The sequence below is a fragment of the Lepus europaeus genome, chromosome 9 (assembly GCF_033115175.1).
Source record: "Lepus europaeus isolate LE1 chromosome 9, mLepTim1.pri, whole genome shotgun sequence".
Taxonomy (NCBI): Eukaryota; Metazoa; Chordata; class Mammalia; order Lagomorpha; family Leporidae; genus Lepus; species Lepus europaeus.
Window position 1 is genome coordinate 29924492 of NC_084835.1, and position 24891 is coordinate 29949382.

Sequence of the window (24891 nt, forward strand, 5' to 3'; positions counted from 1 at the left end):
ATGTAAGGGTCATTTCTATTTGGTAGTCAGCTCCAAGGCTTGGACAACATGCTCCACTTCCACACACATATAACGGATGCACAGAACGGGATGAGATCACAGCCTCTGTCACTAGCAACACACAGGGCTGAGGGCATGGGCCTCCACCAGCTGCCTCTATAACTCAATTTAGGTGTGCTGAGCACAGATGCTAATGGGACTCAGACTGCCCCACTGACAAACAGAAGGCAGCGCTTTTGCAAATTAACAGGCATCCTAAAAGACAACAGAAAAACTCGGGCTCAGTTCCCTAACAAACATACTGATTTCATGTGTCCAGCAAATATGTTCTTACACCTACAAGTCAGCATCGTTGGCATCCACAAAAGAAAAACTCCAGGTTCAATTTACTGATAGACAAGGAGTCTTCAAAAAGTTCATGGAAAGTGGAAATAAAAGATAAATTTTGGTACCAAAAGGCTTTGAAATCCATGCAGTTTTTCCATAATATGTATTTTCCATGAGCTTTTTGAAGACCTTTTATATACAAGGATTTCAAAAATTTTTTGCTCCAAAGTAAATTTAGCTTTTAATTCCATTTTCACAAACTTTTTGAAGTACCCTCAGGTATACAGATGAATTTGCCCTAGAAAATCATGTTTTATGCCTTCCCACATTAACAGCCTACATCAGTGTTTTTATTTTTTCAAGAGTAAACTAGAATCAAACAGAATTTCTACTTTGAAAAATCTCAAAAAAGCACCAATCGTCTCTGAAGAGACTTGCTCATGAAGAAAATACCCACCATATTGGGAAAGATGTCTCTCCTAGTTTCCCCGAACATTCCTGGGATTCGTTCATCCTTTTTTCTTTTTCTAATAAGTTGGAAATGAGTATGTGTGTCCTCTTCATCACTATTTGTGTTGAGGGCACTCTGGGGAGGTGGGTATGGAAGTGGGCAGAAGGGGACTGAACAACCTTTTGCAAAATAATAATAATAACAAGAACAATAACAGAGAATGTATTTTAATCTTTTGTCCTTTTCCCCCCTTTTTTAAAGCTTTAATGTGAAGCTTGAAATGTGCAGTAAGAATGGAACTTAGTTATAAATCACTGTTGCCCACATGTAGAATGTTGTTTCTTTTCAAAATAGGTTAAAATTACATAAATTCAAAACAACTGACGAGCCAAAGATTAATAATCACTTTTTTCCTATCGGCATTTTCCCCATAAGTAGTATTTTTCATACCAACTTACTGTAAATACATTATGAGTGCTTTGACTGGTGTAACCTCACTGGGGGGACATATAATTTTAAAGCAAATGTTCTACATTACTGCCACAGAAATCCACTTGGATAAAGACATTGTCATTGAATAGAAAAAAAAATTCCAAGCTAGAATTTTTCCAAGCCAAAAATTCAATAGCTCATATTAGTTTCATTTCCCCTAGGACTTGGGACTATCTTGGCAGACAAACCAAAATCCTGTGATAAAAATCATAGGATTTTTATGATAGGAAATCAGTAAGATTCAGGATCCTCTGGTAGACTGATGGGGACCTGAAAACCTTCCCAGTATTCAGCTCAAGTGTGGAATTCGAAGACTGCAAACATCCTCATGATGAATTTTTTTTTCTTACTGAAACAATTCAAATCTAGAATTATTTATCCCTCAGATAAATAATTTATGATTTGCTTCCTTTGGGCAACAACTAGAAATAAAAGACTTCCAATTTCCAGATACTACCAAAGCAACTGAATTCCATCTACATTTGTTTCTTAATCATTGGTCGATATCATGTATTTCATTTTCCTTAAATGCCCTAAATCCACCCAGAAGGATTTTTGTATTCCTTTAAATAGCATATCTCTACACCTCCACAACTAGATAGGATAGTTTGTGAGCCTTTAATAAATTATTATTCCTTCCAGACATGGTTACAAGAAAATACTGAAGTCAACAAAGTATTATTCATTGGAAAATAGATCTTGCTCAAAGCATAATTTTAATTCTTTAACAACTTCACTGCATATAAAATAACTTCCCTTTGTCAAATTGTAGTTTCTCCAAGGTGTCTTTTCATTATAATGTAAATAGGAGGAAGAAAAGAATTATCCCAGCTTTAGAAATTTACTTTTAAAGTACACACAAAAACCTCCCTTAGGCTTAAAGGCATTGGCCATGCTCTGGAAATGAACCCAGTTCTTTTCAGGCTGCAGATACTTGAGCCCTTTTTTCTTCTGCCCAGAAAAGGGATCCTAATTAAAGGGCCAATAAATTGAATGCACCCAAGAAGACAAAAAGATCCAGCACAAAGCACTCACCAGGGTGCCCAGAGCAAAACACAAGGTTCCTTTTTCATGTTTATATTAGGTACCCTCAAGTTAGAACAAACTCCGGAGGCACAGCTGGTTTTGACAAATGTGCACAGCTCCTACCTTCATTTCAATGACAGTCTGGAGAGCCTTCGTCTTGGCCGGCTCGGGCTGAAGTTGGCTTCTTCGGTGCAATTCCTGGGGAGGAACACGATAGAAATAAGCCTGACGGTTCATCTTTCCGCTCCACCATGCCCGTCACACAGGTACTACACAGCCCACTGAGTCCAGGTCTCTGGGGCACAGACATAAACAAGCCACAGGTGCCTCTGCCCCCACACTCTTTAGCATCCCTCCTGCCTGGAGCCTGCTCTCCGGTGAAAAGCTCTTGGCACATGCGCTATTTCTGAAACTCCCATCAATAATTAATGTCAACTGTGACAAAGCCAGCAAGTAATCATAGTCCAAATACTGTTCAACACTGGGGCTGATGCCCAGCCATCAAATCATAATTTACTAAATTACATTACTCTGTGCTCCCAATACAAACACAGCCAGGAAACAGAGCAAAGAAAATGACTAACGTGGTTGCAAAGCCGCTGCACGCATGGCACTTTGCTACTGAGGAGGGTTTGAAATGAGCAATTTAAAACCATTTCAGTACAACTGTGACACTTTCTGGGGTAATGTGATAAAATCCTGTGAATCTCTTGCTTGCAAATTTACAGTTTCAGTCCTTATTCAAAATCGCATCTGTGGGTGATAGATTTATACATGATGATGCCAAGAAATTAAAATTGGCATTAATATCAACAATGTTAGAGAAGAGGCAAAAGTGGTTGAAGCCAGATGTGGCTCCGAGGACTCCTGGAATAATATCGAACACTTCTTTAGATAAAAAGAAATTGCCTAATTGCAATTTTAAGCTTGAAAGCTCACTTTTTGCTGCCTCTTCTCCGAAGAACAATTCTGTTAAGACTCTGGAAAGTTGTACTGGCAGAAGAGATGAAGATGGGTTTGTTCCATTCATGCTCTGATTGTCTTAATAACTGTCAACAGTTTTATGAGAGCAGGCATTGGCAGAAGTAAACAAAACTGCTCACAAATGTCCACGCTGCTGGTATGGGTCATCTCTGGGATAATTCCCCAAAAGCTTATTTCTGCTTCCAGAATACAATCAATTTAGATTTTGACTCTCGACTTTTAGAATCATTGGATTACAAACATTTAAGTTGAACAAATAAATCAAAACAAAACACAGACTTGGAAAATGAGAAAGAGGACCAAACAAATGGCTAGCTTTTTCCAAGCAAGAGCGTTTAAAATTAACTCTATTCCCACCATTATCATCTACTATCAGCATTTCATAAAGACAGGACATATTAATGTAAAAATTGTCAGAAGACTTAAATCTCACAATAAAAGACAGCTCTACCCAGGATAAAAGAAGCAGGCAACCTTTTGCTTGTACCCTATTACATTCTTCTTTGCCAGTGGCAATGGATCACAAAGCACATTTTCCAAGCCCAGCACCAGAGAATCAGGGCCACCGCTCAGGACTGGGACAGAGAACTGGGGGACAGGGAGCAAGGGTAGGGTCATGAACATTTTTCTTCTCAAGGTCATCAGTAATACAAATCTACAATCCTATGCAAGACTGTCTCTGAGCCTACAATTTGAGATCTGTGGGACCTAATTATTCAAAATGCTCTCCTGTCAGTTAGAAGATGTTTCTCCCCATAATGGATTGAGCCAAGTTTACTGAACTGATTTTATACATGGAGAAAGAGAAAGAGATACTGTATTCCTGTGGAGCACCCTAACTAAGAACTAGTACCCTGCAGGCAGGCAGCTGTACTGAATCGAGCAGCCACAATGTCCTTGGTAATACCTGTCTCTTTTAAGCCTCAGTATGACCAAATGAAGAGGATAGCCTGTATGCTGAGTCCAGGGGGCTGCTGGAGACCATGCAGCAATTATTATCGATCACAAACCACTCAGTGTGGTTGTATCACTGAGTAATGAGCTGGAAGAGAGGTGCAATAGCACCCCCTGTTTTGGCGTTAAGTGTAATAACATCAAGATCTTAGATAACAATAAAATGTAATTTAAAATTTAAGAAATGAATTTTTAATGTATTTCATTGTGAACTAGTATAGTTAATGTGTAACATTAGTTGTTAGAACAAGTTTCCAATATTCAATTTCATAAAAAGTACAATCAGTGCCAGGCCTCTACTGGGTGAATCCCCATGAGGATGTCAACGTCCAAAAAAAGGGTAGGGGTGGGGGTGGCACTTAGCCTCAGCATTACTGTTGGAGTTCACTGAACCCATAAAATCTCATAGACCAGAAAATGAAAAGTCAATTGAGAACATTTCTCTGTAGTAACCACTAGAAGAAATTTATTTCACAGATTGCCAGTTCTGATACCAAACGCATATAAAACCCATCTTAAAAATCTGAGGAAGAAATTCATGATCATTTCATACTATGGCCAATACCCATTCCAGAATAAAGACAATAAGAGACTTTGAAGAGACATATTCAGTGTGTATAAAAAGAGTAAAATAATCAAGAATCAACTAAGCAAGATAGTGAAAATAAAAATCACATAGTAGAGGCATGTGCTGCTGTAACTTCTGCCAAACAAGGAAATATCATCAAGGGAAAACATGCAATTAAAAAGTCAAACTTGGAGTAATACTTTTGCAAAAGTGGAAACAGAGTTCTCTTTGGTATAATTATACAAATTCTATTATAATATAAGCCAGTTCACATTTAAAAATGGGTCCTTACCTCTGTGCCACTTCTTTAAAAAAATAAATTTCCAATTATCCAATCATTGCCATTTTCTTATTCTAACTATTTTTTCAAGCTTGCCTTCATGGTTTCTGAGAATCACCTTAATACCGAAAGTGCTGGAGAGGGCTACAATCTGTATTCTACCATATAAACTGTCTCTAGGCCTCACATGAGACACTTCAGCTAGCTGTGAGATGTGGAATTCTTTTTTTTTTTCAACTTTTATTTAATAAATATATATTTCCAAAGTACAGCTTTTAGATTACAGTGGCTTTTACCCACCCATAACTTCCCTCCCACCCACAACCCTCCCATCTCCCACTCCCTCTCCCATTCCATTCACATCAAGATTCATTTTCAATTAACTTTATATACAGAAGATCAATTTAGTATATATTAAGTAAAGATTTCAACAGTTTGCACCCACACAGAAACACAAAGTGTAAAGTACTGTTTGAGTACTAGTTATAGCATTACTTCACATTGGACAACACATTAAGGACAGATCCCACATGAGGAGTAAGTACACAGTGACTCCTGTTGTTGACTTAACAATTTGACACTCTTGTTTATGGCGTCAGTAATCACCCTAGGCTCTAGTCATGAGTTGCCAAGGCTATGGAAGCCTTTTAAGTTTGTCAACTCCGATCTTATTCAGACAAGGTCATAGTCAAAGTGGAAGTTCTCTCCTCCCTTCAGAGAAAGGTACCTCCTTCTTTGATGGCCCGTTCTTTAGATGTGGAATTCTTAAAATGCTCACTCTGTGGTGGAAGACCAAGTACACAACAAAAATTTGTGCTCATCTCCCATAGTGTAAAGTTGTTGGGAAGGCCCACCAATACCATCCTTGTGCCTAGACGGGACCACAGGACCTACTTTTGGCCAGTGGAATGTGGGTAGAAATCAGACAATCAATTTCTACCAGCATTCCCTTACTAGTCACAAGCCCTTCTTCTTTTTCTATCTACTGGCTATAGGAGAAGTCCTCTAAGACCCAAGAAAACAGCACTTCTGCTTGATAAAAAGCTAAGACTCCTGAAACACCGTTTGAAAAGGCAGCTGAATGTCTACACTGGATGGAGTATGCCTCTGAGCTGTCAGATCTACAGACATCCCAACACCCTCTGCTTTAAATAAGGCAACGGCTGCAAGGAAAAATAATATCCAATAAGTCCTGTATGGTTTGTTGCTATTTTGGACCACAGCAGTGATATCAATGTGTGATTGCCAGTCAAGTTTTTTTCTAATCAGGGAGTACTATGAGTTAGTTTCTGGATGCTCCAATTATTCCTGCCTGTATGAGAGTTGTACTCATTAATCACTAATCTTAAACAATGAATGGATTCCTCAGGAGCTTTTGGTGTTCTCTCATAGTGGTATCAGCGAGGATAAGACTTAACTTCTTCTGAGGGTTTTTAAGTGACAGAACTAAATCATCTATTGTGGTAAACTTAAACTTCTTGGTGTCACAGTATTATGTAAGAATTAAATGGAAAGTGTGGATTCCCTCTGGAAATGGGTACAACAGCACACACAAATGAAGTAGCATGCACTATTCTAGCTGGTTCTCAGGGCCTGGCTAGCACCCCCTGAAGCTTATCCTTGAATCAGACTCACTGTATTGAGAGTCAGAAGCCAGGAGACCTCAGTCCTAGCCTGAGACCTTGGGCACACTCCTTCTCCTCTGTGATCTGCAGAATGAAGAACTTTTCAAGCAGGTTTCTAAGCCATTCCAGCTCTGAGACTTTCCAGCTGACTGTGAGAAGCTCATCTCTGGTGGTATTTTTAGTTGTCCTCATTCTCAGTTTTAAGAATAAGACAGAAAAGAAAAAACACACAGAAGAATATCTCCAAAAGATCCTAAGCCAAAGGTTATGTATTTTCCTATAATTTCATTACTAATTTCCTGACTAGGTTGAGCCTATTTGGTCTTTTTTTTTAACTTTTATTTAGTAAATATACATTTCCAAAGTACAGCTTATGGATTGCAATGGCTTTTACCCCCCATAATTTCCCTCCCACCCACAACCCTCCCATCTCCCACTCCCTCTCCCATTCCATTCACATCAAGATTCATTTTCAATTATCTTTATATACAGAAGATTGATTCAGTATATACTAAGTAAAGATTTCATCAGTTTGCACCCACACAGAAACACAAAGTGTAAAGTACTGTTTGAGTACTAGTTATAGCATTACTTCACATTGGACAACACATTAAGGACAGATCCCACATGAGGAGTAAGTACACAGTGACTCCTGTTGCTGACTTAACAATTTGACACTCTTGTTTATGGAGTCAGTAATCTCCCTAGGCTCTAGTCATGAGTTGCCAAGGCTATGGAAGCCTTTAGGGTTGCCGACTTCGATCTTATTCCGACAGGGTCATAGTCAAAGTGGAAGTTCTCTCCTCCCTTCAGAGAACGGTACCTCCTTCTTTGATGGCCCCGTTCTTTCCACTGGGATCTCACTAACAGAGATCTTTCATTTAGGTCTTCTTCTTTTTTTTCTTTTCCATGGTATCTTGGCTTTCCATGCCTACAATACTCTCATGGGCTCTTCAACCAGATCCGAATGCCTTAAGGGCTGATTCTGAGGCCATAGTGTTGTTTAGGACATCTGCCATTCTATGAGTCCCGCTTCCCATGTTGGATCCTTCTCTCCCTTTTTGATTCTATCAGTTAGTATTAGCAGACACTTGTCTTGTTTGTGTGATCCCTTTGACTCTTAGACCTATCAGAGCCATCAATTGTGAACTGAAATTGATCACTTGGACTAGTGAGATGGCATTGGTACATGCAGTCTTGATGGGATTGAATTGGAATCCCCTGGCATGTTTCTAACTCTACCATTTGGGGCAAATCCGACTGAGCATGTCCCAAATTGTACATCTCCTCCCTCTCTTATTCCTACTCTTATATTTAACAGGGATAACTTTTCAGTTAAATTGAAACACCTAAGAATAATTGTGTGTTAATTACAGAGTTCAACCAATAGTACTAGAACAAAAAAAAACACTAAAGGGGATAAAGTATTAAGTTGTTCATCAATAGTCAGGACAAGGGCTGATCAAGTCACTGTTTCTCATAGTGTCCATTTCACTTCAACAGGTTTCCCCTTTGGTGCTCAGTTAGTTGTCACCGATCAGGGAGAACATATGATATTTGTCTTAAATTGCCATTTTCTTCAGAAATCTACCAGGAAGGAAGATTTTTGAGCCTGCAATCTCAAGAGGCTCATCAGAATAATTCGTGGCAGTTAACGAGGATCTAGAGTCTAGTGAGTTAATCTGGTTGGCTACCACCTCCCAAGAAGAGCATGGCCTAATAATGTTCACCCAAACTTTCTTCAGTAGACAAGAAACACACACACACACACATCCCTCAAAACTTGCTTTCTTTCCAAAAGTAATTACTATTTTTATCTGGGCTTTCCCCATTATAGCTCTGGAAATTTACTATTGTATAACAAACCATTCCAAACTTAGTGGTACCAAACCACCACCACTTCAGTGTGCTCATGTATTCTAGGTCCGGAATTCATAAAGGATAGCCATGGTCAATTCTATAAAAATGATATTTGGAGGCTACTGGATCCAATGTCAAGATGGCTTCTTCAGGCCAGTGGCTGGTACCTGGGCTTGAAAATGTCTGGAACACTGGGCTCTGTCTGGACTGTCAAGGTGAGCATCTACATGTGGCCTCTACATGTGGCTGGGTTCCCTCACTGCATGACGGCCTCAGGGCAATCCAGTCTATTCAATGTAGGAATAACTCCAACAACAAGAGTTCTAGCACATAAGCAATGAACCGCACAGACTTTCATTACCTGATGTTGGAAGTCATACATCATCATGCCTGCCATGTTTTATTGGTTGAAGCAAAGGAAGGAGTGCCAAATTTTAAGCCATGCTTTAAATTTGCTACTCTAATGGACCAAAACTAATTGGAGAAATCAACAGGGAAGTAACCACTGTAATCTCAACTCACATCAGTCTTCAGATATTTGACACAGGAGATAGATGAAATACAGCAGTGATCCAAACAGACCAACAGCCCAGCCTTTATGGGTTTTCTTTTTCCTTCCAGATTTAAATAGGGAAAAGGCACAATAATTTCAAAAGGAGACAAAACTAGTTTGCTACAAATGCCCAAAAGGAAAAGAAGAAAAGTTGCAAGAGAACATCGCAGGGAGGAGCTGATTAATTGCAATTTCACCTTGGGTATTCAGAGAAAGCTCCATGGAAAGGTCATGGTTGAGCAGAACATGGAAAGTCTAAATAGAATGAGAGAACAGTGGTGTATATATTCCAGGGAGAGGGAACAGAAAATACTAAGTGTGTAGCCGGGGCTGCAAGAGGGATGGGAAAAGTACTAGGTCAAAGGAATACAGAGGTAAGGGGCAATGGGAGGCTAGGCCTTGCATTTGGAGTTCATTGTGGAAACACTGGCTTTACTCTAAGGATAATGAAAAGCCATGGGAAAGTTCGAGCAAAAGCAAAGCATGATATAAAGTACATTCTTAAAGGACTACTCCACTTCTGGTACTTCAGTATGGAGAGGACAGTAATATAGGGACCAGTTAGAGGGAACTGGAGGAAACTGAGCAGGAGATCCAAGAGCCTTAAACCAGGGTAGCAGAATGCAGGCAATGAAAAGGACCTGAGTTTGGATATGTTGTTGACAGGCTGCCTGGGAACTAGACAAAGAGGGAAGAAAAGGATGACTCTAAGACTCTCAGCCTCAACAAAAGGAAGAATGGAGGTAGGTGATGAAGCCGGAGGAGGGGAGGTGGGAGTTAATGGAATCAAGAATGTTGCTTCACATGTGTTACCTTTCTGTGCTGTCAGACATGTAAGTGGAGATATTGAGTAGGCAATCGAATAGATGCATCCAGATCTGAAGGGAAAAGAACCACACATACAAATAGTAGAATAGATAGCATTGAACCCATAACTTAGAGGAGATCAAGTGGAGACTGAGCTCAGAGAGGAGAGACAAGAGAACGGACCCCAAGGGACTCCGATGTTAAAGGATCTGAAAAGTGAGCAGGAAACAGCAAAGGAGACTGAGAAGGAACAACCAACAAGACAGCAAGAGAATGAATGATGTGGCCTCCTGGATATCAAGTAAGCAAATGTTCAGTACCAGTCACTTCTCAGAAGTCAGTAGAATGAGGCCAGAGAACTGGCGGTCAGCCTGAGCTACAGACAGCCATTAAAAACTCAATTAGAGCAGTTTGAATGGAAAGGATGAGAAAAAGTCTGACTGAAATATGCTGTGTAAGGATAGATAATTGGATGCTCAGGCTACTATATTTGCAGAGTGCGCTATTGATCTGGCCATTCCTTTTACCAAATTTCTGCTTCAGATTTGTACACAGCATTATTATAACATTAGAAGCATCCCAAATATCCATCTGTGAATGACCACATAAACAGAATGTTGCACATGCACACAATGGACTATCATTCAGCCTTAACAAAGAAGTACACTTTAGCACCAGCTGCAATGTGGATGAACCCAGAAGATACTTTGCTAAGTGAAATAAGACACAAAAGGATATACACTATATGATAACACTTATATGAAGCATCTAAAGTATAAAGTAGTCAAACTCACAGAAACGGGAAGTGGAATGGTAGTTGCTAGAGAGAGGGAATAGGGAGAAATGTAGAGTTGTTGTTTAATGAGTATTGAGCTTCAGTTCTGCAAAATTAAAATGTTCTAGAGATCAGATGCATAATAATGTGAATATAAGTAACACCTCTGAACTGTACACTTATAAATGACTAAGAAGGTAAATTTCCTACCATGTGTATTCCATGGCAATTATTAAGTGTTAAAAATATAACAGAAACTATTGAAGTCCTACAACCTTGCTCTCCTCTCTTGTTCCAGAGAGCAACCATCATCTTAAATCTGACATCTTTCTTTCTCACACAGGTTTTTGTGGTTTTGTTGTATTTGCGATCCATGCAAGTACTATAAAGCTAACAATAAAGTACACTGCTTTCTTATCATTTATTCATTTGAGAGACAGATGAAGATAATGTGACAGAGACAGAGAGAAGGGTAGCTCCTCTCTGCTGGTTCACTCCCCAAGTGCCTAGGAGTTGGGAGCTCAACCCAGGTAACAGGGACACAATCATTCGCACCATCAACACTGTCACCCAAGGTCTCAATTACCAGGCAGCTGGAGTCAGGAGTCACAGGCAGGCACTGAACCCAGTAACCTACTATGGGACACTCCAGCATCCTCCCCTTTCCCTTCACCATTAACTAGTTTTTAATTTACAGAAATACCACCTGTCCTTATTACACAAAGCTATTTCTGCATTTTGATGTTTACCTCAAAGCACTCAAGTTTATAAAATGTATATGTGTGCATAAATGTTTCCTACATGTTTTTCATTACAGTGTTTCAGTAAACCTCACAGCACGTGGCAGGGGTGGGGAAGTGGACCCAACTCCATTTTAGGGATCTGAAATGCAAAATAACTCTTTTCATTTCAGAATGTGCTGTTCCTTCTTCTTGGAATAATTCTCCATCATTTATTTTGTCTTCACAGATGATCAAACTACAGCCCGTAGGCCATATTCAGCCCATCTAGTGTTTGGGAAATTAAATGTCTGTTGAAACTGCTATACCCTTCATTTACATATCAATGAAGGTTGCTTTCATGCTACAAGGTTAGGGTTGAGTTGTCTTGACAGAGCATTCAGTTCCACAAATCTGAAAATACTCACTAGTGGGTCCTTTGCAGAAAAGTTTGGCAACCCCTTGGTTGGAACATCTTCAATATCCAACTCAGCAATTAAAAAAAAAAAAAAATGTTGGGGCTGGTGCTGTGGTGTAGTAGGCTAAGCATCCACCTGCAGTACCAGCATTCCATATGGGCACTGTTTCAAGTTCTGGCTGCTCTACTTCTGATCCAGCATCTCTGATGATGGCCCAAGTGCTTGGGCCCCTGCACTCGCATGGGAGACCCAGAAGAAGCTCCCAGCTCCTGGCTTCGGACTGGCCCAGCTCCAGTTGTTGCGGCCATTTGGGGAGTGAACCAGTGGTTAGAAGACCTTTCTCTCTGTCTGTAATTGCCTCTCAAGTAAATAAATAAATCTTTAAAAAATATATATTCAAAAACAAACAAAACATGTATTCCTGGGGCTGGCCCTGTGGTACCACTGGTTAAGCCACTGCCTGCAATGCCAGCATCCTATATGGGAGCACTAGTTCAAGTCCCAGCTGCTCTGCTTCTAATACAGCTCTCTGCTAATGTGCCTGGGAAAGCAGTAGATGACAGCTCAAGTGCTTGGGTCCCTACTACTCACATGGAAGCCAGGATGGAATTCCACACTTTTGGCTTCAGCTTGGCCCAGCCCTGGCCACTGAGACCCTTTGAGGAGTAAACCAAAAGATGGAAGATCTCTTTCTCTCTGTCACCCTTGCCTTGAAAATAAATAAATGTTTTTCTAAAAGAAAAACACATATTCCTCTGGCAGTAGTTTAAAACATGTCCACATACCCTTTATACTCCTCTTAAAAGGTGAAGTCTAACTACCTTCCCCTCTACTGTGGACTAGACTCAGTAACTCACTCTTAAGAAATAGAATATTGTAGAAGTGACACATGTGACTTCTGAGGTTTGAACATCAAAGACATCCTGGCTTCCTTCTAGTTCACATTCTTTAATCTCTTGCTCTGGGGAAAGCCAGCTACCCTGTCATGAGGCTATCAAGCTGTCCTATAGACAGGACTAATGATATGAAACTGAGGCCTCCTGCCAACAGCCACCCAAGCCATTGTGAAAGTGCCTCATCTAGTCCCAGTCAAGCCTTCAGATGGCCACAGCCCTGTCCAACAACTTAACTGCAACCTTCTAGGGAATCTCTGCACCAAAGCTACCCAGCTAAGCAACTCCCAAATTCCAGATCCACAGACTCTATGAGATTGCACATGTTCATCGTGTTACAGTCACAAAGTATGTAGGATAACTTATTACGCAGCCATGGGTTACAAATATCACAGGAAGGTTGTTACATGACCTTCAGACTAGTCTACATCCCATACGCTCATATACTAGGACACTCACATAGCACTGTGCACCTTCCCTTCATGTCACTGAATAGGGCTGTAATCTGACACAATTTACAAAATAACTGATTCGTGTCTGCGTCTACCCTCAAGTGATAGCAGGGACCCTACAGGCCCAGTATATATTCCTAGTAACCAAAAGATGCTTCTAATACAGCTTGGCATCTGCCCAGAGGAGGAACCCAATAAACACTGACCATACCCTATAAACACCCCAAATAGTACAAATGATATTGTATGTATAAACCTGAAGATCTACAGCACATCTGATCACAAGGAGTCTGCTCTGAAGGATGATAATGATTAAGAGTTACTTACATATTGCAACGTGCTAAGCATCCTTTCTTAGTACTTGGTAAATATTAATGTGTTCAATACTCAAAGTAAACTTCGTAGCTAAGTACCATTATTAACACCATTTTTCACTTAAAGAAGCAAAAACAGAGAAGTTGGTCACTAGCCTAAGAAAATCTCCTGACTGGCACTGCAGGGATTTCTTTATCCCAGGTGGTCTACCTCCAGGGTGTCTGTTCCTAACTGCCACGCTATATACTCCATTTCACCACTTCGTTTTGATTTGACACTTAAAGTTGACACCGCAAATGGTCATCCCCCTATTTATTTCTCCTTTGATTTTAACTTATATTTCCCACTCTCTTTTTCAAAACATGAAAATGCAAATAAGTTGATCTCAATCACAATTGCCAGGCACTGGTTATCATACTGATGTTAAAACTGAAAGGACAAGCACGGTCAGGCACACAGAAGAAGTGGGGGAAACAAAAACATTTACATTCAAATATTAACATCCTCCTCCATCTTTGACAGATCAAGCATTGAACATGATAACCTAAAAGATTTCAATAACATAACTAGTAAGGCTGAATTAATAGATAATTACCCTGGACTTTGGACAGACCTCTTTTTTTTTTTTTAATTTTTTTTTTTTTTTGACAGGCAGAGTGGACAGTGAGAGAGAGAGAGAGACAGAGAGAAAGGTCTTCCTTTTTGCCGTTGGTTCACCCTCCATTGGCTGCCGCGGCTGGTGTGTTGTGGCTGGCGCACCGCGCTGATCCAATGGCAGGAGCCAGGTGCTTCTCCTGGTCTCCCATGTGGGTGCAGGGCCCAAGCACTTGGGCTATCCTCCACTGCACTCCCTGGCCACAGCAGAGAGCTGGCCTGGAAGAGGGGCAACCAGGACAGAATCAGTGCCCCGACTGGGACTAGAACCCAGTGTGCCAGCGCCACAAGGCGGAGGATTAGCCTATTGAGCCGCGGCGCCGGCCCTGGACAGACCTCTTTCTAAAAACTCCAAGGAATATTTAAAGATGGATCACATACCAGGCCACCAACAAAAATTTCAAATGGATTCAAAGTGACAGAAATGAAAAAGGCCAAATGCTTTGCCCATACCTAATAAGTCAAGTAACTAATAACAAATGTTAAAATAAAATCCCACTATTTAAAATAAAGCTCCCGCCTTAAAATTCACCCTGAGAATGAATTCATCCTCTGCCTAGTCGGTGCAAGACCTTGGGAAAATTACTGAATTTTCTGAGATCCTGAGCTTGCTCATCAATGTCATGGATATCTCATGGAAGGGTGGAGTTGAGATAACTGTGAATTATTTGGATGGGCTGGCACATGGTACACACTCAATAATTGGGACTAACCCTCACCATTCTTGTGACTCTTGAGTGGTAGTGAGTGTCACCATGTTCCTGAAAGTATATTAGAGGAGGCAGGTTGGCAGAATGCCTTTCCTCATCATTTCTGTGCTCATATACTGGTTCCCACTGGGCCCAGTTGAAGAATTAATTCAAGAGGTACTTCCTGAAGATCTACTGTGTGCTGGGTAAAACACACAGAATCGATTGCTGCCTTCATGGAGATATGCATTCTCAATGAAGCTAATACCATACCTTGAGGATTTAGAGGACAGCAAGTTACCTGGTGTTGTGAGAGAGGATTAAATGGAGTAATGAAGAGAAGAGTAAAAAGGAAAATGCAGGGAGATGTGGTAAGGGCTAGGGAAGAAGACGACCGTATAAGGCCATTTAGGTTCTCACAAAATCTTAATTCTTACACAGAAGATTCAAATTCTAGAGAGACAGAAGTTCTAGAGAGATTTTCAGTTTCCACGGATACAGAAATATCATATAAAATTACTGGTAATATTTTAGCTTTCATACAAAAAAGAAAATGGGCATTGGAGCACTAAGTTCATATTATCTGAATCTCTGTAAACACATGTTTCCCTGTAATTTTTTCCAATGTATAACTTGCTGCTTCTGCTGAGCTGGCATTATGGAATTTTTTTCAAGTTTTTCTTGATCCTTTACATAATATATTCTGGGAATCATACATATTAAGATTACAAGCCAGGACGGCGCCGTGACTCAACAGGCTAATCCTCTGCCTAGTGGCGCCGGCACACCGGGTTCTAGTCCCGGTCAGGGTGCCGGATTCTGTCCCGGTTGCCCCTCTTCCAGGCCAGCTCTCTGCTATGGCCCGGGAGTGCAGTGGAGGATGGCCCAAGTGCTTGGGCCCTGCACCCCATGGGAGACCAGGATAAGCACCCGGCTCCTGCCTTTGGATCAGTGCGGTGCGCTAGCCACAGCACGCCAGCCGTGGCGGCCATTGGAGGGTGAACCAACGGCAAAGGAAGACCTTTCTCTCTGTCTCTCACTGTCCACTCTGCCTGTCAAAAATTAAAAAAAAAAAAAAAAAAAAAAAAAGATTACAAGCCAGGGATAGCATTGTGGTATAACGGGTTAAGCCACAGCCTGCAACACCAGCATCTCATGTGGGTGCCGTTCAAGGCCCAGCTGCTCCACTCTGACCCAGCTCCCTGCTAATGCACCTGGGAAAGCAGCAGAAGAGGTCCAACTCCATGGATCCCTGTACCCAGGTAGGAGACCGTGACGAAGCTCCTGGTTCCTGGCTTTGGCTTGGCCCAGCCCAGGCTATTGTGTCCATTTGGAGACTGAACCAGTGGGTGAAAGCAATTTCTTTCTCTCTCTCTCTCTCTCTCTCTCTCTCTCTCTCTCCCTCCTTCCCTCTTTCCCTCCCTCCCTCTTTCCATAATTACCTTTCAAATAAATTAAGTAAATCTTAAAAAAAGAGATGAGAAGTCAACTTTTGAATAATTTGTCAGTTGTGCTAGCAAAGTCCTGGGAGAAATAACAAAGATTAGTTGTTACTTCAATAATTATTGGGCATCCAATGCTCACACACGTTAGGCAACGCAGACATAAAGAAAATAAATCAAATACTGCCCTAGGCCTCCAGGAGCTTGACTACCTAGTGGAACAAGGAAGACATAACAAAAATACAAGACACCACAAATGCTCATCCCAACAAGGATAATGGCAGGTGCCAGTATGGCAATGCTTACCATATACAATGCCCTGTGCAGCCCACCTGGCCCCTGATTTGATCTACACAGCACCCCTACAGGCAGGAGCTAACCTCATTAGGAAAGATGCAGACACTCAGGGAGTTAAGAAATGCCCAAGGTCAAAGAGCTAGTAACACCTGAGATTTGGAAAAGGTCTGACACCTAAACTCACATTTTTAGTGACAGCTCTAACCCTTTTTTAGATTGCTGCTGTGGTGCCTTTGTGCTGTACAAATATCTATTATTTTAACAGGTTACTAAATCTGACTTCTGGCTTGTTTCTTAGTTCCATAATAGAACTCGACCTGTTTTGAGCAACATCGTATGCAACAGAAGGAGAAGCATTCAGACCTAGTAAAGGAAGGGAAGGTATGGAAAGCTTCATGGAAGAATGTATGTGGATGGTAAATCTACAACCACTGCTGGGCTTCTCTGGTAGATGCCTCTGTTGTACTCCTGTTTCTGATCTGGACTGAACCTATCTTCTACTCACTTGGGAATGTGAAGAACTAACTGGGCCATCTCTCATGATGACAGCTTTCAAAGCCAAAGTCTTCATTACTAAAGAGTCATTATTTTATCCCTATTTCTTTAAAAAAATCCTTTTAATTATTTTTCACTGTATTTTATAGGCAGAGAGATAGACACAGTGATCTGCCATCTGCTGGTTCAGTCCCCAAATGAACATAACAGCCAGAGCTGGGCCAGGCTGAATCCAGGAGCCTGGAACTCAATTAAGGTCTCCTATGTGGATGGCAATGATCCAAATATCTCAGCAACACTTGTTGCCTCCCACAGTGCACATTAGTAGGAAGACAGAATCAAAAGTGGAGCCAGGACTCAATTCCAGGCACTCTAAAATGGGATGTAGACATCCCAAGTAGTACCTTAACTTCAACATCAAATGCTCACCCCCTACCCACTTGTTCCTGGGATGGCACAACATTGGGTGCTCTCAGTAACATACTGGCCATTCGCCTCAACCTAAACACCTAATCTCATTTGATCTCAGAAGTTAAATAAGTTCAGGACTGGTTAAAACTTGGTGAATAGAACACCTAGAAATACTGGATACTGGAGGTCTTACAGGAGGTATGGAACCAAAAACCACAGAAGATTCTTACTAGCACTTGAAACTTAATGGATTTTCCAATTGGATTTCAAAACTGCATTGGACCACTGATTCCATTTTACCTTCTGTCTTTCGTGTTTGAACTGAAAGACCTAATTAAAATTCTGTGCTGGCTCTACCATTATCTGTTGGGAGCAGATAAACTGTTTCTTCAGTTTCACAAGGTCACTGATACAGCAGATCCATATCCCCAGGAGTTGTACTTAATGGATTATACCAACAGCCTCATGCTTGCATAATCATCCAGATTATAATCATCCAGATTATGGAACTTTAGACCCGATGAGATTTAGACAAGACTTTGGACTCTGAGTTGATGAACTGACACCAAAAGACAATGTGCTATAGGGAATTTTTTTTTTTGAGGTATGTAAATCTTTGGGATCCAAAAGTTAGCGACTGTATTAGGCAGAACAGTGCCCCAACCAAATATGCCCACCTTCTTTTTTTTTTTTTTTTTTTTGCTGGCACTGAAGGCGGCTTTACCTGCTATGCCACAGCGCCCGCCCTGTGTGTGTGTGTGTGTGTGTATGTTGATCCATGGCACAATTTATTTATTTATTTATTTTGACAGGCAGAGTGGACAGGGAGAGAGAGAGAGAGAGAGAGAGAGAGAGAGAGAGAGAGGTCTTCCTTTTCTGTTGGTTCACCCCCCAATGGCCACTGTGGCTGGCGCACCGCGCTGATCCGAAGGCAGGAGCCAGGTGCTTATCCTGGTCTCCCATGCGGGTGCAGGGCCCAAGCACTTGGGCCATCCTCCACTGCACTCCTGGGCCATAGCAGAGAGCTGGCCTGGAAGAGGGGCAACAGGACAGAATCTGGCTCCCCAACTGGGACTAGAACCTGGTGTGCCGGCACCACTAGGCAGAGGATTAGCCTATTGAGCCACGGCACCGGCCTATGCCCGCTTTCTAATTCCAAAAACTTGTGAATAAGTTTGTTATGTAAGGGATTTTTGAAAGTTTTATGGAAAATATGTATGTGAAAACTATGCATGGATTTTGAGAAAAATCTTGCAGAGATTTCAAAAAAAATTTTGCACCAAAATAAACTCATACTAACTTGTTATAACATGTCTGAATATGATCTAGTTTGAGGTACTAGGAAGGATGAGACATCAGTTTGAAAACAAAAAAACTATTGGAAAAATATGGAGTCTGCTAAAATGAAGAAAGAATAAATATCCAATTTATAGCAAGACTTAAGAATGGTGAAATATGTATGGAGACAACCAAAAGAGCAGTTTGTAAATAGGTAACTCATTTAAGAAGGAACTAGATGATGTTGAAGATGAAGTCTACATCAGCACACTATGTACATCAATTTGTGATGACAAAAGTAATCTTGCTCATGCCCTAACAGAGGAGGACTGAGGATGAATAGAATAAACAATGGTCAACACTGTGGATACCTCAATTAGTTCAGGTTGTGCAATTCTGAGTTAAAAATTATAGTGGATTAATCTCTCTGTTCCATGTGTGACAAAACTTGTTCTCAGATCATCTGCATACAAGAACAGAGCTTTTAATGAAAATTTTAAACAACTAGGATCAAGATCCTAAATCACGCCTTTGAAGAAATGTAACAGAAGATGAAACACGATTTTATCAGTATGCTCTCAAAGACAAAGCACAATCAAAGCAAAGGCTACCATGAAGGAGGAGCAGTCCAATCAAAGTAAAAGCAGACTAGTCCAGACCAAAGGTCAAGGGAAAAGTTATTTGGGATGCTCAAGACATTTGGATTGCTAACTTTCCAGTGGTTTAAAGAATAATAACATTTGTTTCTCATGAGTATGTTCTGAAAGTCAGCCAAGCTTCTTCACAGAGTCCTTTGCTGTAGCCATGATTCTCTTATCAAGCAAGGCAATTTTGTGAGACTTTCAATGAGAAACCAATAGACATCCATCTTGAGTCCTGATCCAACTCCTTCTGACATTATTTCCTTCTCTTAAAAAATATTAAAGAGCACACACTTTTCTCAGTTAATAATATAACTGAGAAAGCAAGACCAAAAAAAAAAAAAAAAAACCACACAAAACCAAAAACAACTACACTACCATGATTTTTTTTTTTTTTTTTTTGGACAGGCAGAGTGGACAGTGAGAGAGAGAGACAGAGAGAAAGGTCATCCTTTGCCGATGGTTCACCCCTAAATGGCCGCTGCAGCCAGCGCGCTGATCTGAAGCCAGGAGCTTCTCCTGGTCTCCCATGCGGGTACAGGGCTCAAGTACTCCCGGGCCATAGCAGAGGATGGCCCAAGTGCTTGGGCCCCTGCACCCACATGGGAGACCAGGAGGAAGCACCTGGCTCCTGGCTTCGGATTGGTGTAGTTCCAGCCATAGCAGCCATTTGTGGGGTGAACCAATGGAAGGAAGACCTTTCTCTCTGTCTATCTCTCACTGTCTAACTCTGCCTGTCAAATAAAAAAAAAAATCCCAGGACCTTCAGTTCTTTAGGGATGGACTCAATGGCTGGTACCATCACTTACAAAAGTGTCTTGAACTTGATGGAGCTTATGTTGATAAAGAAAGTTCACATTTTATTTTTTTATGTTTTACTTCCATTTTTCCAAAAACTTTTTCGTCCCCTTGTATGGCAAAAAGAAATATACACATGTGATTAAGATTCAGACATTAAAATAGGAAGATTATCCTGGATCATTTGAGGGGGCACAATCTAATTTCTTGTGCTCTTTAAAAGCTGGGAATTCTCTCTGACTAGAGATAGAGAGATGCAGCAGATGTGGAAATCAGAGAGATCTTAAGTGTAAGAAAGAATGGATGCACCATTGCTGAGTTAGAGATATAAGACAAGGACCACAGGAGGCCTCCAGAGGCTAAGGGTGGTCCACAGTTGATAGCCAACAAGGAAATGAGGACCTAGAACACAAAGAACCAGAAATGATCTGGGAAGCAGAATGATCTCAAGAGTCTCAGGAAAGGACAGAACCCTGACAATACCTTGATTTTAGCTTCATAAAACTCAAAACAAAGGATCCATGTGAGCTGGGCTATATTAAGACTTCTGATGTATAGTTTTAAGCTGTTAAATTTGTGTTAATTTGTTATAGCAATGACAGAAAGCTAACACAGTGGTTAATCTTTCACTAACCTTTGGGCTCCTCTGTTTTTCTCTAAATTGAGCTGATAAGCATTCCCCTGAAGCTTCTATACACTGGCCTATGTTCTTGTCATTGAAAGATACCATAAACAACAAATCAGGTTCATCCTACACATGACAGGTTCCTGGTCCAAAGTCTTTCTTACTAAGGGTTCCCATTCAATCTGCTGCTTGTGTGGCATAGCATCTGGTATTCTCAGCAATATCCAGCTCACTGATCTTAGGCCATTCTGTATCTCAGGTCAGACTCCTAAGAGGCAGAGCCTGAGACAAGGAGTGTTATACAGGTAGTTAAGAGAGAGCTCTTGGGGAACCTGTGAGAGAGGGAGAGGTGCCACAGAGAGAAGGAAGTGTAGCAGGGTTGCTGTTGTTCAGGAGCTCCATGCTGAGTCTGTGTGGAGCACTAGGGAGTAGACTATGCTGCAAAGCTCTTCCCACTGCCTGTTCCACTCCAGTGCTGCCTGTGGGCTACCCTTGCACTTCTAGGCAGACAGAAGTTTGACAATACTAGGCACCAAAAGGACACCTCCAATAAATGTCACAGGTATGAGTCACTTGTAACAGCACCAACAACTACTGGAGGATGGGAATATCAGCCCAGTAAAAGGCTTACCAGGGACTCTGGATTGGGCAAAATCAGCATTGGCTACAGCCTGTGATTCAGAGATTGGGCACAGAACTCCAGGTTTGGTCTGAACCACCACAGAGTGAGTACTGTAGGATCCCATTTTTCTTATTATTTATAGGTTTTATTTTAGCAACATAATTCTTCAGGGTTTTTATTTTCCCAAACAAAATCAATATGCACACAATTAATTGGGCATCTACTTTGTATCAGACACTGTGATAGGTTCTGGAGATAGGGAAGAGTAAGATGTGATGGCCCCTGTCACCTTGAGGCTCCCTACCCAGGCAGTCAGAATTAGGAAAATATGCAGGTTCAAACTTGCAAATGTATCCAGGTAATAATGCTGTGTAAACAATGGCAATGACAACGCTGAGACAGAGAGTAGAAGGGTGAGGGAACTACAGGATTCGTGTATAGTCTGCCTCCTGGACGTGTAGCAAAAAGGCCAACTTGTCAGCTATGAATGACCACCAATTGAGATACTTTATTTTCCCCTATTATCATCCCCCTCTACCTTAGCTGGGGGTGGGGGGTGATTAGAGAAGACCCAGGAGGATATGACATTCAAATCAAAACCTGGTGGATAAGGCACAGCTAGCATGCAGCCACCTGTGTGGAGCATGGTACAGGGAGAGGGAACAAGGAAATGGGGAAAGTAACTCCACTCTGATTAAAAGGGTGATGGGGGAGGAAGCAGCCTGGAGCCCAGCCACTCAGTCCGCAGCAGACTCCTGCAGTATGTTCTGAGAACTCTTTAGAACACTGCTGGAGAAACATCTTTCTGGGCATCATACTTTCAATCACAGACTCTAAAACTGGATTGGAAAAAGCCACTGGATCTTTGTCTAGGTGTCCTTAAGGGCCACTCAACCATCACTCCCAAGTTTCTGGATCTTTACATATTTTTCTGTATGTCCCTTTCTCTCTCAACTACTTGGAGCAAGAGTGTGAAAGGGAGGGACTGGCTGCTTCACAGCTCCAGCCAGAGAGCCCATTTTAGAGATACCAGCAGGGGGTGGCATATGAATCAACAGTGTGTTCCCTGCACACCCCCATGGTCCAGATGGCTGCAGCATGCAGGAGCAGAGGGCGGCTCCCACGCGGACGACTTCCCTGGCTAGAGATACGCATCACACTTCAGACCATGAGGGAACACAGTGGTGGTGGTGGCGGCATTTTGACAGAAAAGGGCATGATCTTTCATTTGCTACTGACTTTCATTTCCAACTCTCAAGGGGAAGAAAAGCTTACAGTAAAAAAAAAATACTATACTGAGCATCCACAGCAGTGGAAAGTATCACAGGATCTAGCTGGATTAGCTTCTCGCTATGTGGAGCCCCTCACATCTCCCATGTGCGCCCCAGGGCTGAAGGTTGAAAGACTCCATATTTAGGCAGTCACAACTCCATGACATGGCTCTCGTTGTCCCCTTAACATGTAAGTCAAAAATCTGCTCCTAACTATGGGTCTTCATTACACAAAATTTTATAACAACCAAATTGATCCTTCATTGAGATCTTTCCATGTCTCAAGCATCATGCCAAGTGCTGGGCATGAAATATCTGACATATTCCATTCCCTAACCTTAGGAAGTCAGCGCTAATCTTAGCTCCTCAGTATCGAGGAGGAAACTGGAGCCTCAGAGGAGATAGTGGAGAAGCCTAAGACCAGACCACTGAAAAGGAAAGCTGAGACCTGGACCCACATTTCTCATCCTCCAAAGCTCAGCCAACCTCTTGATGTCTACATGATACAGCCTCCAAAGAACAAGTCTGCTCTTTCTATACAATCGTTCTCACAGTAGGGGAATCCAGTCTATCTCCATTCTTGAGAGATCCAGGAGCCCAAATATGAACTCTCCTGGTTGACTCTTCTCTGCAAAAGCTCCAGTTGTTAAGCTTCCTCCTAAAACCCACAGCCTGACAATGGCCAGAGTCCACTGAGTACCTCCCCTCATGTTTATTCAAGTGGCCCAAAACTGCACCAGCCATTTGAGCAGCGAAGCATGGATGCAGCTCTCTATTAAACCAAGATGCTGCTGAACCAGAAATGCTGTGCCTTGCACATGACTGTGTAGGACAATGTATGTGTTGTGTTACAAAGGGTCTCACACAAACAAGCTGGGGCCAAAGCCCTAGGGAGGTGCGTTGCAGAGGGTGGTCCTTGGCATCCCTTGTGGAACTTTCAAACATGTGGCTCATGGGAACCACAGATGGATCCTTAGAAACTATCATCCATGCACTGATTTGGAGCTTCAGAGTGCAGATGGTGAACAAAACCTGTTGGTGCTGCCCTCAAGCCAAGCTTATACCTGCTCAGAAATCTCACTGTCTAGACTCCACAGCAGGTTCTAGGCCACTCTGCAATATTTTATTGTATTTGCCCTTATTAGTTTATTAAAACTATTCCAAAACTGAAGGAAAAATATTGATACAGTTGATGAGCACAAACTATAGGACTGAGACAGGTGCCACTAGAGAACATTACAGCTCAAACGGCTCCTCTTTAACCAGGCAAAAAACAGTGTAAGGCTGAACACTAAAAGGATTAATACTGTGTAAAAGACCCCTAAAGATTATGCCTAAAAATGAAACATAATTTGGGATTTCATAATTTTTTCATATCTCTGGCAATAGTGATCCCTTCCTCCTATATAAAAAGTTTAATTACTGATCTGTAAACTCCTTCTGGTTCTGCCACCAATGTGCCATGAAACCTTGGGCAGAGTGCTAGACCTTTCTGTGACTTACTGCTTCACCTTTCTCTCTGTGTCTCTCCTTCTCCCTCTGTCACTCTACATTCCAAATAAATAAAATAAATCTTCAAAGAAAAAGACTCTCAAGATGAGATCACCCTGGATTACCCAAACAGTATCCAAATCCAATGATGTTCAGTGAGCTTGAAGAGAAAGGCAGAGGGAGATGTGACACAGATAACAGAGAAGACAAAAAGGGACAAAGAAGATCAGGCATTATGAAGGCAAAGACAAGCATTGGAAGGGTGTGACCATAAACCAGAAAAGCACAGGAGAAGCCTATATGGGCACGAAGCAGAGATCAGAAGGAGTGCAGCCACCAGCAAAGGACACCAAGGAATGCTAGCAGCTGCCAGAAAATGCCAGAGGAAAGGGAAGGATTCCTCCCAGAGCCTCAAAAGTGAACATATCTTCTCTCTTGCTATCACCATGATTTTAAGATTTCTGCCCTCCAGAAAAGTATGGCTTGAATCCAAAGGAAGCCCCTGTACAGCAATGCTAAAACCAATACACACGTGCACCACATATTATTGATGGCAGTGGCTTCCCAGACTTGACCGCTTCTGACCCTTTCACAGCCCTGGGGGAATAGAAAGGTGTTTCATGCAACTTTCAGATCAATACAATAAACAGTAAACAGGTGGCACAGAGGAGGGCACA

The 24891-nt window shown here is 41.7% G+C and overlaps 1 protein-coding gene across 5 annotated transcripts in view; it reads right to left on the reverse strand.

Moving 5' to 3' along the window:
- The window catches only part of ERC2 (ELKS/RAB6-interacting/CAST family member 2), a 1040531-nt gene that overhangs the window by 698997 nt on the left and 316643 nt on the right, over nucleotides 1-24891 (reverse strand). For all 5 annotated transcript variants that reach the window (XM_062201107.1, XM_062201108.1, XM_062201106.1 and 2 more), the window contains one exon: nucleotides 2420-2494. In XM_062201107.1, the coding sequence (XP_062057091.1) occupies nucleotides 2420-2494 (75 nt within the window). The remainder of the gene's footprint in view (nucleotides 1-2419; nucleotides 2495-24891) is intronic.